The 15,854-nt window shown below is 45.8% G+C and overlaps 1 protein-coding gene across 2 annotated transcripts in view; it reads right to left on the bottom strand.

Annotated features, from left to right (window-relative positions):
* Nucleotides 1–15,854, bottom strand: part of ERP44 (endoplasmic reticulum protein 44) — a 380,772-nt gene that overhangs the window by 189,661 nt on the left and 175,257 nt on the right. For both annotated transcript variants that reach the window (XM_069730447.1, XM_069730448.1), the window contains one exon: nt 12,552–12,736. In XM_069730447.1, coding sequence (XP_069586548.1) covers nt 12,552–12,736 — 185 coding nt within the window. The remainder of the gene's footprint in view (nt 1–12,551; nt 12,737–15,854) is intronic.

The raw sequence follows: 15,854 nt of genomic DNA, 5'->3' as shown, positions 1-15,854 counted from the left end.
CAGCAGAAGCCGGACGGCGTTTGAGTTCCAGTCCCGGCCTCGCCCCCTGCGCGTCACTTCCGGTATCGGTCAGTGCACTCAGGGATGCGCGGAGAAGCAGCGCCGTCGGACGACCCCGCCGCACGCCACCGCTCGTGGCCGCAGCATAGCGGCGATCGCAGTAGAAGCCAGCCTGCGTCCGACCCCCGATCCTGGCCCCGCCCCCTCGCCGCATCACTTCCGGTCCTGAAAAGAGCGCACAGGGACGCGCTGGGAAACCTGGGCACGGACCCCTGGGGGGGGGGGGGGGGAACATACTCACCTCGCTGGCCTCTGGAGACGGACCTCCTCCGGATCCCGCGCCTCTCTGCACCGCTCACTGTCGTGGAGCCCTACCCGGACCCACCGTGGTGCTTTCAGGGACCCGCACTGCCCGAGGTAGGAGACCCCCTCGCTACCTGAGTCGGACAGCCGCCCTGGGTATTCCAGATGAAACTGCAGTCATATCTGTAGGGCATCCTGTCCTCCAGGAACAGGAAACCAACTGATGCGTGGAAGAGGTGCCGCCCTTATGTATCTGTAGGTTTCCTGTTCCTGAAGGGTGGATCCCCGCTCTCCGTGGTGCTGTCATGGACGACCGATAAATATGCGATCCTAGGGAGTGATGTCAGAGGCTTTTTGAACGCAGAGTACACTTCCATATTCTGAGCTCTAATGCCCTTCTGGGTGTAATGGCATTTCCTGCTGGCAGTGCTGCGCAACTAGCTACATCCGAGAGGTGTGAACCAGTTAGTCTCCCGCTCAAGAAATTTGATAGTGTCTTTGGGAAAAGGTTACTGGATGTAAATCAAAGTAGTTAAGGTCTCCGACCAGGAGACCATTGCTCTAGCACCCCATGCGGTGGCTAAGGAAGGGTAGACCACTCAACCCGAGGCTGCAAGACGGAACGAACCAGATTTGCCATCAGACAGTCCGCTGTAATTTTAATTGATGACGCATCGGGCAGGAATACTGGTACACAAACCACAGGAGATTCTACCCGGTTAATCTGCCAAGTGGCAGAATGGGCGGCTTGCATCCAGAAGGTCAGGAAAAGCCGTCTTTTGCTACCTCCGCATTCTTGACAGAGCGGAGTTAAAATGATGAACCCTCGGATCCACCACCCTCTTAACAGGGAAGTGGAGAGGGATCGTCAACCTTCTTGCATCATCTGCTAAATAGTGGAGATGCAGAGAGGGGTGCTCAGACACCAAAAAAGGGTTGCACTATACATCCACAGAGTTCAGGTCACCGGGTGGACAGGGCTGGTTCCAGTGTTAGGCCTGGCTGCAGAAGAGTATACATGGGGGGCGACACTCCATGTGCTCGACTATTGATGGTGTGGGGAGATCGGTGCCCTTTAAAAGGACCCGTCACCCCTAAGAATCAGACCAGGCATGGCATCCCACATCGTAGGGGGGTATACGTGGAGGGGACACCCCACGTGTTTGCATATTGGCTAAACGCCTACAGAGGCTTGTGTCCAGTGAATCGCTTATCCGGACACTCTCTGTCCGGGTGAATGACAAATGCTCTGCGAGGGAGTTTAGTCTCCTTATGAGGGACACTGCGTGATCTAGAGTAGAACCGTAGCCCTCATCAATCTATAGAGATTGGTTGATTATATAAATAGGCAAATTCATTATTTTCTGAAGCTCTGGCAAGTCCAGATCCAAGGCAGTATCCGATCCATATCAGAGTCTTGCTCTCAGCAAATCATTGGTGAGGGAGATAAAGAAATGAAGCTTCCATTTTCTAGACCCCTGTACATTTCTAGATTACTTGCGGCATGGAGCCGCCGCAGATGACTGGGTTACAGCACAGAGAAAAGTGCACACTCTACTGTTCTGCTGCAGGTCAGGTATTGCAGCGTGGACGGTGCAGGGATAAAGCAATAACCCTCAGTCCACCATTCCATTGTTAGGGAGGTGGAGAGGAACCGTCAGCCTCCTTGTGCCATCCGCTGTAACAGTGGTGGGACAGTGGGGGCTGCTCGGATGCCAAAGAGAGGGAGCCTCTGTACATTCACGGAGTTCAAGCCCCCGTGTGGACTGGGCAAGTTGTCCGGCAATAGGCCTGGCTCCAGGAGAGGATACATAAAAGCAACACTCCGTGTGCTCACCCGTTGGTATGGGGAGATCGGGAACCGAAGGAACCGTCGCCTCTGAAGTGAGCTCAGGCATGGCTTCCCACGTCACAGGAGAGGATACGGGGAGGCGACTCTCCGCGTTCTCACCTGTTGATGGTTCGGGGGAGATCGGAAACTTGAAAGGATCCGTCGCCCACTTCACTCCGTTAATTAAAAAATAAAAATTTACAGAAAAGTAAAATATAAAATAAAAACGATGGGGTCTGGACTAGACCCAAGTGCCTCCTACAGACAATAAGCAAGAACTGGTTAGCTGAGAGCCAGCAGGAAGGTGTATACTGCAGGGGAGGAGCTAACTTTTTTGTATCACTTAGTGTCAGCCTCCTATTGACAGCAGTAGCATACACCCACGGTCTGTGTCCCCCAATGAGGCAAAGGAGAAAACCCATGTGACAGAGTAAGCTCCACATTGAGGAAAAAAAATTCCTTCCCGACTCCAAATACGGCAATCAGACTAGTTCCCTGGATCAACGCCCTATCAAGGAATCTAGTATATAAAACCTGTAACATTATACTTTTCAAGAAAGATATCCAGTCCCCTGGATCACTCATAACCACATCATACGGAAAAGAGTTCCACAGACTCACTGCTCTTACAGTAAAGAATCTGCATCTTATTATGCTTAAAAAAACCTTCTTTCCTCCAGACATAGAGGATGCCCCCTTGTCCCTGTCTCAGGTCCATGATTAAAAAGATCATCCAAAAGGTCTTTGTACTGTCCCCTCATATAGTTATACATTAAAATAAGATCACACTTTAGCCTTTGTTTTTCCAAACTAAATAGCCCCAAGTGTAATAACCCATCTTAATTCAGACTCCCCAGTCTTTTAATAACCTTGGTCGCTCTTCTCTGCACCCGCTCTAGTTCAGCTATGTCTTTCTTATACACCGGAGACCAGAACTGTACACCGTATTCTAATTGTGGTCGAACTAGTGACTTGTATAGAGGTAAAATTATGTTCTCCTCATGAGCATCTATGCCCCTTTTAACCCATTACTTGCCAAATTAGCAATTTTCATTTTTTTTTTTTTAAATTTTAATGACAGATTTTTAATGATTTGGGTCCTAATGAATCAGAAACATAATTTGCTAAATTTTTTCAAGTACGGATTTTTCAGAAAAGGGTGTCCCAATATTCAATTAAAAATGACAATGACATGATTTCCTATTTTGAAAACATTCATTTTACAAACACAACAAAAAATTGGACCCAATTATAAAAATTATAAAATCTTAGTTGCTAAAAGCTAAAGAATAGGCGTTCCAAAAAAAGGACATTGGTAGATATTGGGTTAATGCATCCCATTATTCTATTTGCCTTTGTAGCAGCTGCCTGACACTGGCCACTAAATGTGAGTTTGTCATCCACCCATACACCCAGGTCTTTTCATTGACGGCTTTGACCAGAGTTTTAGAATTAAGCACATAGTTATACATCTTTGTTATGATCCGGTGACCTTGGAGCTGCATGAGAACTTTCACTGGAGATGGTGGCCACTGTACTGACCGCAATCCTAAACTTAACGCAACTAGAAGTAGCCGTGGAGTGTACCTAACACACCTAGACACCTCGTCACAGCCGGAGGACTAAATACCCCTAAAGATGGAAATAGGAATACTATCTTGCCTCAGAGAAAATCCCCAAAGGATAGACAGCCCCCCACAAATATTGGCGGCGAGTAGGAGAGGAAAAAACACACAGGCAGAAAACAGAATTTAGCACAGGAGGCCACACTAGCTAGATAGGACAGAATAGAACAGAGTTCTGTGCGGTCAGTATAAAACCCTTCAAAAACGTCCACAGCAGAAATACAAAAACTTCCTACATCTAACTAATAGATGTAGGAGCGTAAATCTGCAACTCCAGTGAATCCTACAATCAGAGAAGGAATAAAACTGAAACAAGCACACAGCAGTGTACCACAGATACTAAGAACCGAACACTTATCCTTGCTAAATTTGGCAGCAGGCAGGAGAAGCCAGAAAGTGATCCAACACTTCACAAGAAAGACAGACAACCGGAAAGGGCCAAAGGATCCAGCACATCCAAACATCCCAGTCCGAATTGCAATCACCAGACACAGCCAGCCAGGACCGTGACCCAGAGACAACCGCACTCCCACCCACAACCACCGGAGGGAACCAAAGAGCAGAATTCACAACAGTACCCCTCCCCCCCCCCCTTGAGGAGGGGTCACCGAACCCTCACCATGGCCCCCAGGGCAATCAGGACGAGCCAGGTGAAAGGCACGGACCAAATCAGTAGCATGGACATCAGAGGCAAAAACCCAAGAATTATCCTCCTGGCCATAACCCTTCCATTTGACCAGGTACTGAAGCTTCCGCCTCGAAAAACGAGAATCCAAAATCTTCTCAACAACATATTCCAACTCCCCATCAACCAACACAAGGGCCGGAGGATCAACAGAGGGAACAACAGGCTCCACATATTTCCGCAGCAAAGATCTATGGAACACATTATGGATAGCAAAAGAGGCCGGAAGCGCCAGTCGAAAAGACACCGGATTAATAATCTCCGAAATCCTGTAAGGACCAATAAACCGAGGCTTAAACTTAGGAGAAGAAACCTTCATAGGAACATGACGGGAGGACAACCAGACCAGATCCCCAACCCGAAGCTGGGAACCAACACACCGACAACGGTTAGCAAAACGTTGAGCCTCCTCTTGAGCCAACACCAACTTCTCCACCACATGAGCCCAAATCTGCTGCAACATGTCCACCACAGAATCCACACCAGGACAGTCAGAAGGCTCAACCTGCCCAGAAGAAAAACGAGGATGAAAACCAAAATTACAAAAGAAAGGCGAAACCAAGGTAGCAGAACTAGCCCGATTAAGGGCAAACTCGGCCAATGGCAAGAAAGCCACCCAATCATCCTGATCAGCAGACACAAAGCATCTCAAATAAGTCTCCAAGGTCTGATTAGTGCGCTCGGTCTGGCCATTTGTCTGAGGATGAAATGCAGAAGAAAAAGACAAATCAATGCACAGCCTAGCACAAAAGGCCCGCCAAAACCTAGAAACAAACTGGGAACCTCTGTCGGACACAATATTCTCCGGAATACCGTGCGAACGAACCACATGCTGAAAAAACAACGGAACCAAATCTGAAGAGGAAGGCAATTTAGGCAAGGGCACCAAATGAACCATCACAAACAACCCAGATAACAAAAATCCTCTGGGAGACAGATCGAAATATGCGTCCAGGGCCTCTCAGGGATAGGCAATGGCAAAAGCAACCCACTAGCACGGGAACAACAAGGCTTAGCCCGCGCACAAGTCCCACAGGACTGCACAAAAGAACGCACATCACGTGACAATGAAGGCCACCTAAAGGACCTACCAACCAAATCTCTGGTAACAAAAATGCCAGGATGACCAGCCAACACAGAACAGTGAACCTCAGAAATCACTCTACTAGTCCACCTGTCAGGAACAAACAATTTCCCCACAGGACAATGGTCAGGTTTATCAGCCTGAAACTCCTGAAGAACCCGTCGTAAATCAGGGGAAATGGCAGAAAGGACCACCCCTTTCAGAATACCGACCGGCTCCAAGACCTCAGGAGAATCAGGCAAAAAACTCCTAGAGAGGGCATCAGCCTTAATATTCTTAGAACCCGGAAGGTACGAGACCACGAAATCAAAACGGAAAAAACAAGGACCATCAAGCCTGTCTAGGATTCAGCCGTCTAGCAGACTCGAGGTAAATCAAATTCTTATGATCGGTCAAAACCACAATACGGTGCTTAGCTCCCTCAAGCCAATGTCGCCACTCCTCAAACGCCCACTTCATAGTTAACTCCCGATTGCCGACATCATAATTGCGTTCAGCAGGCGAAAATTTATGGAAAAGAAGGCACACGGTTTCATTAAGGAACCAACAGGATTCCTCTGAGACAAAACGGCCCCTGCCCCAATCTCAGAAGCGTCAACCTCAACCTGAAACGGAAGAGAAACATCCGGTTGGCGCAACACAGGAGCAGAAGTAAATCGACGTTTAAGCTCCTGAAAGGCAGAGACAGCTGCAGAGGACCAATTCGCCACATCAGCGCCTTTCTTCGTCAAATCTGTCAAGGGTTTAACCACGCTAGAAAAATTAGCAATGAAACGGCGATAAAAATTTTCAAAACCCAAAAATTTCTGAAGGCTCTTCACGGATGTGGGCTGAATCCAATCATGAATGGCCTGAACCTTAACCGGATCCATCTCTATAGACGAGGGAGAAAAATGTTGTGAATTCTGTTGTCGAACTCCCTCCTGTGGTCGTGAATGGTACTTCGGCGAGTTCTTTCTATGGACTCCCTCTGGTGGCTGTGAGTGGAGATGCTGCTTCTGAGGTTCCTTACACAGGTGACGTGGTTTATCCTGTGGTTGGCTGCTCTATTTAACTCCACTCAGATCGTTACTCCATGCCAGCTGTCAATGTTCCTGCATTGGTTCAGTTCGCTCTTGGATCTTTCTGGTGACCTGTCTACTCCAACAGAAGCTAAGTTCCTGCTGGTTGTTATTTGTTCATTGTTTCTTTGTCCAGCTGGATATCATGATTTTGCCTTGCTAGCTGGAAGCTCTGGGATGCAGAGTGGCATCTCCGCACCGTTAGTCGGTGCGGAGGTCTTTTTGCACACTCTGCGTGGTCTTTTGTAGTTTTTTGTGCTGACCGGAAAGTTACCTTTCCTATCATCTGTCTGTTTAGTAAGTCTGGCCTCCCTTTGCTGAAATCTGTTTCATTTCTGTGTTTGTGACTTCATCTTAACTCACAGTCAATATATGTGGGGGGCTTCCTTTACCTTTGGGGAATTTCTCTGAAGCAAGGTAGGCTTTATTTTCTATCTCTAGGGCTAGCTAGCTCTTAGGCTGTGAAGAGACGTCTAGGGAGTGTCAGGAACGTTCCACGGCTATTTCTAGTTGTTGTGATAGGATTAGGGGTTGCGGTCAGCAGAGCTCCCACATCCCAGAGCTTGTCCTGTGTCAGTTTAACTATCAGGTCGTGCCGGGTGCTCCTAACCACCAGGTCCATAACAGAAAAAATGAAGCCCAAAAAAGAGACTTTCTGCACCCCAAAGAGACACTTAGACCCCTTCACAAACAGGGCATTGTCACGAAGGATCTGAAATACCATCCTGACCTGTTGCACATGAGACTCCCAGTCATCGGAAAAAATCAAAATATCGTCCAAATATACAATCAAGAATTTATCAAGATAAGTCCGGAAGATATCATGCATGAAGGACTGAAAAACAGATGGAGCATTAGAGAGTCCGAATGGCATCACAAGGTATTCAAAATGGCCTTCGGGCGTGTTAAACGCAGTTTTCCATTCATCACCCTGCTTAATACGAAAAGATTATATGCCCCTCGAAGGTCAATCTTAGTAAACCAACTAGCTCCCTTAATCCTAGCAAACAAGTCGGTAAGCAAAGGGTATTGAAACTTGACCGTGATTTTATTCAAGAGGCGATAATCTATACAGGGTCTCAAGGACCCATTTTTTTTAGCAACAAAAAAGAACCCCGCTCCCAAAGGTGAAGAAGATGGTCGAATATGCCCTTTCTCCAAAGACTCCTTAATATAGCTCCGCATGGCGGTATGTTCAGGCACAGATAGGTTGAAAATTCGACCCTTAGGACACTTATAGCCTGGAATCAAGTCAATAGCACAATCACAGCCCCTGTGCGGTGGAAGAAAACTGGACTTGGGCTCATCGAATACATCCTGAAATTCAGACAAAAACTCTGGAATCTCAGAAGGTGAAGAAGAGGAGATTGACATCAAAGGAACATCATTATGAACCCCCTGACAACCCCAACTAGTCACAGACATGGATTTCCAGTCCAACACAGGATTATGTACCTGCAACCACGGAAAACCCAGCACGACAACATCATGCAAGTTATGCAACACCAGAAATCGACAATCTTCCTGATGGGCTGACGTCATGCGCATGGTTACCTGTGTCCAAAACTGGGGCTTATTTTTAGCCAAGGGTGTAGCATCAATGCCCCTAAAGGAATAGGGTTCTGCAAAGGCTGCAAGGGAAAACCACAATGCTTGGCAAATTCAAAATCCATTAAATTCAAGGCGGCGCCTGAATCCACAAACGCCATGACAGAAAATGATGACAATGAGCAGATCAAGGACACATAACAAAAATGTAGGTTGTACAGTACTGATGGTAATTGAACTGGCGATCCTCTTTGTCCGCTTAGGGCAGACAGAAATGACATGAGAAGCATCGCCACAATAATAACACAACCTATTTTGACGTCTGAAACCTTGTCGTTCCGTTCTAGACAGAAATCTATCACATTGCATAGGCTCAGGAATTTGCTTTGCAGATAACGCCACAGTGCGCACAGTTCTGCGCTCCCGCAGGCGTCGGTCAATCTGAATGGCCAGAGACATAGATTCACTCAGACCTGAGGGCGTGGGAAACCCCACCATAACATCTTTAACGGATTCAGAAAGCCCCCTTCTGAAAATTGCCACTAAAGCGTCATTATTCCATTTAGTCAACACCGACCATTTTCTGAATTTCTGACAATACAATGCTGCCGCCTCTTGACCCTGAGACAGGGCCAACAAGGTCTTCTCAGCTTGATCCACAGAATTAGGTTCATCACACAATAATCCTAAAGCCTGAAAAAAGGAATCAATATTAAACAAAGCCGGATTCCCAGATTCCAGGGAAAACGCCCAATCCTGCGGGTCGCCACGCAGCAGTGAGATAACGATCTTTACCTGCTGAATGGAATCACCAGAGGATCGAGGTCTCAGGGAAAAAAAAAAAAGTTTACAGTTGTTTTTGAAACTCAAAAATTTTGACCTGTCACCAGAAAACAAATCAGGAGTAGGAATCTTTGGTTCTAAAACAGGAGTCCGAATAATATAATCAGAAATACCTTGCACCCTAGCAGCAATCTGGTCTACACGAGAAGCTAAATCCTGAACATTCATGCTTGCACCAGGCTCCTCAGCCAAACAGATATTAAGAGGGAGGAGAACACAAAACAAACTGGAGAAAAAAAAATGGCTCAAGAGCTTCCTTCCCTTCTTCTGAGATGCATTTAACTCATTGTTGGCCAGTTGTACTGTTATGATCCGGTGACTTTGGAGCTGCATGAGAACTTTCACTGGAGATGGTGGTCACTGTACTGACCGCAATAATGAACTTAACACCGCAACTAGAAGTAGCCGTGGAGTGTACCTAACACACCTAGACACCTCGTCACAGCCGGAGGACTAAATACCCCTAAAGATGGAAATAGGAATACTATCTTGCCTCAGAGAAAATCCCCAAAGGATAGACAGCCCCCAAAATATTGGCGGTGAGGAGAGGAAAAAACATACACAGGCAGAAAACAGAATTTAGCACAGGAGGCCACACTAGCTAGATAGGACAGAATAGAACAGAGTTCTGTGCGGTCAGTATAAAACCCTTCAAAAACGTCCACAGCAGAAATACAAAAACTTCCTACATCTAACTAATAGATGTAGGAGCGTAAATCTGCAACTCCAGTGAATCCTACAATCAGAGCAGGAATAAAACTGAAACAAGCACACAGCAGTGTACCACAGATACAAAGAACCGAACACTTATCCTTGCTGAATTTGGCAGCAGGCAGGAGAAGCCAGAAAGTGATCCAACACTTCACAAGAAACACCGACAACCGGCAAGGACCAAAGGATCCAGCACATCCAAACATCCCAGTCCGAATTGCAATCACCAGACACACCCGGCCAGGACCGCGACCCAGAGACAACCGCACTCCCACCCACAACCACCGGAGGGAACCCAAGAGCAGAATTCACAACACATCTTATTACTTCTACCCAAGTGCATGACCTTACATTTATCCCCAATTAAATCTCATTTGCAATTTATCAGCCCAAGCTTCTGGTTTACATAAATCATCCTGTAATATAAAATTGTACTCCTCTGTATTGATTACCCTGCAGAGTTTAGTGTCATCTGCTAATATTGAAATTCTGCTCTGCATGCCCCCTACAAGGTCATTAATAAATATGTTAAAAAGAAAAGGGCCCAATACTGACCCCTGTGGTACCCCACTGCTAACCGCGACCCAGTCCGAATGTGCTCCATTAATAACCACCCTTTGTTTCCTATCCCTGAGCCAGCTCTTAACCCACTTACATATATTTTCCCCTATCCCCATTATTCTCATTTTACATATCAACCTTTTGTGTGGCACTGTATCAAAAGCTTTTGAAAAGTCCATATACACCACATCCACCGGGTTCCCTTGGTCCAGTCCGGAACTTACCTCTTCATAGAAATTGATCAGATTAGTCTGACAGGAACAGTCCCTAGGAAACCCTTGCTGATATTGGGTCATGAGGTTATTCCTCTTCAGATACTCCAGCATAGCATCCCTTAGAATGCCCTCCAGGATTTTATCCACAGTAGAGGTTAAGCTTACTGGCCTATAATTTCAGAGTTCAGTTTTTGTCCCCTTTTTGAATATTGGCACCACATTTGCTATACACCAGTCCTGTGGTACAGACTCTATTATGGAGTCTTTAAAGATTAAAAATAATATGCTCAGTTCACACTCGCTAAGCTGAAGATTTAAACAGATTTTTTTCCCCCTTCAGCAGCAATCCACCTTGCTGTTCAATGCACTTCCAAACCCTAACTTTAGCCCCAACCCTAACGGGAAAATTAAAATAAATACATTTTTTTAATTTAATTATTTTTCCCTAACTAAGGGCGTGATGAAGGCGGGTTTGATTTACTATTTATAGAATTTTTTAGCGGATTTTTAGGATTGTCAGCTGTCTCACACTTAAAGAGGCTTTTTATTGCAAAAAATATGTTTTGCTTTACCACATTTTGAGAGCTATAATTTTTCCATATTTTGGTCCACAGAGTCATGTGAGGTCTTGTTTTTTGCGGGACGAGTTGACGTTTGTATTGATACCATTTTCGGGCATGTGAAATTTTTGATCGCTTTTTATTCTGATTTTTGTGAGGCAGAATGACCAAAACCAGCAATTCATGAATTTCTTTTGGGGGGGATGGAGGTGCTTTTATACCGTTCCGCATTTGGTAAAATTGATAAAGCAGTTTTATTTTTCGGGTTAGTAAGATTACAGCGATACCTCACTTATGTCATTTTTTTATGTTTTGGCGCTTTTATACGATAAAAACTTTTATATAAAAAAATAATTATTTTTGTATCGCTTTATTCTGAGGACTTTAATTTTTTTACTTTTTCGCTGATGATGCTGTATGGCAGCTCGTCTCTTTGCTGTACAAGATGACGTTTTCAGCGGTACCATGTTTATTTATATCCGTCTTTTTGATCACGTGTTACTGCACTTTTTGTTCGGCGGTATGATAAAGCTTTCTCCCCCCCTTTTTTTTTTTTTAAAGATGTTCACTGAAGGGGTTAACTAGTGAGAGTTTTATAGGTCAGGTCGTTACGGACACGGTGATACTAAATATGTGTACTTTTATTGTTTTGGTTTTTTTTAGATCACATCGCGTTGTTCCGAGGGTCTCAGGGAAGCAAGCAGGGAGCCAACTCCCTGAGCGATGCTTCCCTATCCCGCCAGAACGCTGCGATCGTGTTTGATCGCAGTGTTCCGGGGGATAATGTGCCAGTAGCGGCCCGTGACCGCTCCTGGCACATAGTGCCAGATGTCAGCTGTAATAATCAGCTGACACCTGGCGGCAATCGGCCGTGCTCCCCCCGTGAGCACCTATGAAGTACTATCCCATCGCTGGGAATTAAGTCCCAGGTCACCTCGACGGGATAGTACATAAGGGATTAAGGGGTTAAAATGCAATAAAGGGAGATCAAAAGCTCATACCTGTATCAAAATAGTATCATTAAAACCATCAGATTGGCAAACAATAAATAAGCCCTCACCCAACCCCAGATTCTGCCAAAATTGAGATGCCAAATGTATCTGAAAATGGCTTTTTTTTTTAAACCAAAGTTTGAATTTTTTTTTCACCACTTAAATAAAAAAGAACTCGTAATGACCTGGAGAATCATAATGGCAGGTCAGTTTTAGCATTTCATGAACATTGTTAAGAAAAATAATAAAACAATTCTGGGAAAAAAAAATTATATGGGGTGTCAAAATGTTGTCTTAAGTACATATTATACATTTTCACACCTCGTCTTTATCTTTCTTGTGCATGTACTTGTTTTGGGTGTCTTGAATTTGTGGTCCCATTTTAAAATTAAGTGGTGACAATCACAAAATTTTTACTCAAATATAAGACAAATGCTGCCGAAGTAATGGTCCCAAATCAAAAACAAGGTCATTATCATGTGCACTATGGAAGCGAAAAGCAGAAAATTAAAAGTTTTAGTAAAATACTCACATCAATTGTTTTCAGTTCCTCCAAATCTCCAACTACCCGTATTGGATCACTTTTCTGTTGTCTAATGTAGTCTGCAATTGCAGTCACTGAGCGCTGACCTCTGTACTCTCTCTTCATCATCATTCCATTTCTAAACAGTTTTAGAGTGGGATACTTGCTTATCCGATATCTTTGTGCTATGTCCGCTGTATAAGGTGGATATATAAAATTACATAAGTGCATTATATCTTTGACCACTATATTGTAAATGACTTAATTTTACAGATTAATCCTTAGTGTTTAAACATGTCTAATGCAACTAAAGTACGGTACTCAATTTAAGGTAGGCACCATTTCTGGTTTCTGCATTTTGCATATTGGGTGATGAACCACTTTAGCAACTGGATATTTGGTCAGTAATTTGTATCAAGCAGGCATGTGGGCAGTTCCTTCCTTGGTTTCTCTGGCATAGAGCGGGAAGATAAGACTCTGCCTACAGTCCTGCCCCAAAGAACAAAGTCTGTCTCTAAGATGAGGAATACGTTTGTGATTTGTGGCGGCCTGTGGGCAGGTCTCTCCTTTGGTTGTCTGGTATAGAACAGGAAGATAAGACTCTGCCTACAGTCCTGCCCCGGAGCACGAGCATATCATTAAATGAAAATTCTAACGCCGATTTCTCAAGAACCACAAGACACATTTCTGCTCCCTGCATGTGGGGGTGCACGCGAACATCCCAGAAGAAAAGCATCACGAAGATGAGCATCGTGATACAGCAGTAATTCCATGGCAGTTAGTCAGGGCAGGAGTCAGGTAACCCACACTCTGCTCTCCCTTCTATCCATGTGCTTTATTCCTATCCTCCTATGTTCCCTTGCAATCCACATTCACTGCCCAATCCCCCCTCCATCACGACTCCTACACATCAGCTCCTGTCTCCTTACCTCTCCTATGTACAGCTCCCATGCACTTCTCACCTTCCTGAAAAACCTCAGCCCATCTTGTCCAAAAACACTGCACAAAAAAACTTCATACAATTCCAAAAACTACTTGCTCTTTACCTTCCCAATTCTACTGATTTCAGGGGACATCTCCCCCAACCCTGGTCCACCATCCACCAACCTCAACCCCTACCCTACCTCACATCGAAACCTTAATAATCTTACTAATATTAATTGCACTTCATCTCCTTTTAATTGTGCCCTTTGGAATCCACGGTCTGTATGTAACAAGCTCTTTTCCTACACAATAGCTTTCCGAAAAACTCTCTTAATTTGTTGGCCCTCATGGAAACCTGGATTCAGGATTCTGACACGGTCTCTCCTGCTGCCATTTCCCATGGTGGCTTACAATTCTCACATACCCCAAGACCCACAAACAGACATGGTGGAGTCGGCATACTCCTGTCCCCACAATGCACGTTCCAGGTCATCCCCCCAGCTCCATCACTCATTTTCTTCTTTTGAGGTCCACACCAACAGGCTCTTTCGTCCCCTCTCCCTCAGAGTAGCGGTCATATACCGGCCCCCAGGCTCACCCACCCATTTTCTGGACCATTTCTCTGCCTGGATGCCACACTTCATGTCCTCAGAACTACCAACCCTTATCCTGGGAGACTTCAACATCCCCATTAACCGCCTCACTTCCACATCTGCATCCCAGCTTCTATCACTAACTACTTCTCTAGGCCTCTCACAGCTCTCAACCTCTGAAGCACACAGACTGTAACACCCTTGACCTGGTCTTTGTCCAACTCTGTTCAATCTCCTACCTAGATAACTCACGGCTTCCCCTCTCTGACCACAACATTCTCTCCTTCACACTCAATTCCTCACCCACCCCAGCACGATCCTACTTACCAAACATTCAGAAATCTACATGCTATTGACCCTCACACACTTTCAGACTCCCTGCACTCATCATTGTCCCCAATCTCCTCTTTTTCTTGTCCTGATCTGACTGTACATCACTTCATTGACACTCTTAGAAGCACCCTTGACCAAGTAGCTCCCCTCACCCTTAGAACCTTCTAACAGAGTAAAACAGCCCTGGCTCACTCTCCACATTCGATCCCATCACAGAAGAAATCGTCTTCAAGCTCCTCTTTTCTTCTTGTCAAACTACATGCACCACCGGCCCCATTCGCTCACATCTCCTCCAGTCGTCACAACTCACCTAACTACAATCTTTAATCTCTCCCTCTCCTCTGGCATTTCCCCCCCTCCTTCAAACACTATCATTACTCCATTACTAAAGAAACCCACCCTCGACCCATCCTGCACAAATAACTACAGACCGGTCTCCCCTTCACCTCTAAACTCTTGGAGCGCCTGATATACTCCCGCCTTACCCGTTACCTCTGCACTCCCTCCCTCCTAGACCCTTCACAGTCCGGTTTCCGCCCCCTACATTAGACATAAACTGTACTCCTCAAGGTGACCAATAACCTTCTGACAGCAAAATGTAATGGTGACCACTCTCTGCTCATTCTTCTCAACCTTTCTGCAGCTTTCGACACTGTTGACCACCCTCTCCTACTCTCTAGACTCCAGTCACTAAGCATTAAGGACACCATTCTCTCCTGGTTCTCCTTGTATTTTTCTGACCGCTCCTTCAGTGTTCTGTTCTCTGGCTCCACTTCATCTCTTCCTCTCACTGTCGGGGTACCTCAGGGCTCAGTCCTCGGCCCCCTTCTCTTCTCCCTCTACACGGCCCCAATTGCAGACCATGAGCAGATTTGGCTTTCAGTACCATCTTTATGCTGATGACACACGTGATACATGTCATAGCCTGACCCTACCCGCGCTGTACTACAGAATGCCACTGTCTGCAGTCTCCAACATCATGTCCACTTTATATCTGAAACTCAACCTCTCCAAAACTGAACTTCTTCTCCTGCCATCTACTAACCTCCCTAAATCTGACATTTCATTCTCCGTGGGTGGAACCATAATAACACCGCTGCAGCAGGCGCAATGTCTGGGTGTTATGTTTGACTCCGATCTCTCCTATACCTCCCATATACATTCTCTTGCCCGCTCGTGCCGTTTACACCTAAAGAACATCTCTAGAATCCGCCCTTTTCTCACCACGGAAACAACAAAAACCCTCACTGTCGCCTTCATCCACTCCCGCTAGACTACTGCAATGCTGTATTAATTGGCCTTCCCCTTACTCGACTTTCCCCTCTCCAGTCTATCCTTAATGCAGCAGCCAGGGTTGTCCATCTAGCTAATCAATACTCGGACGCATCGCTCTTCGCCAGTCGTTACACTGGCTGCCCAACTCCAAGACTTCTCCCGTGCTGCACCAATCCTCTGGAATGCT

This window comes from Ranitomeya imitator, chromosome 6 (genome assembly GCF_032444005.1).
Source record: "Ranitomeya imitator isolate aRanImi1 chromosome 6, aRanImi1.pri, whole genome shotgun sequence".
Lineage (NCBI taxonomy): Eukaryota > Metazoa > Chordata > Amphibia > Anura > Dendrobatidae > Ranitomeya > Ranitomeya imitator.
Note: the sequence above shows the minus strand (reverse complement) of the source record. Positions and strands in the feature narration are given on the sequence as shown.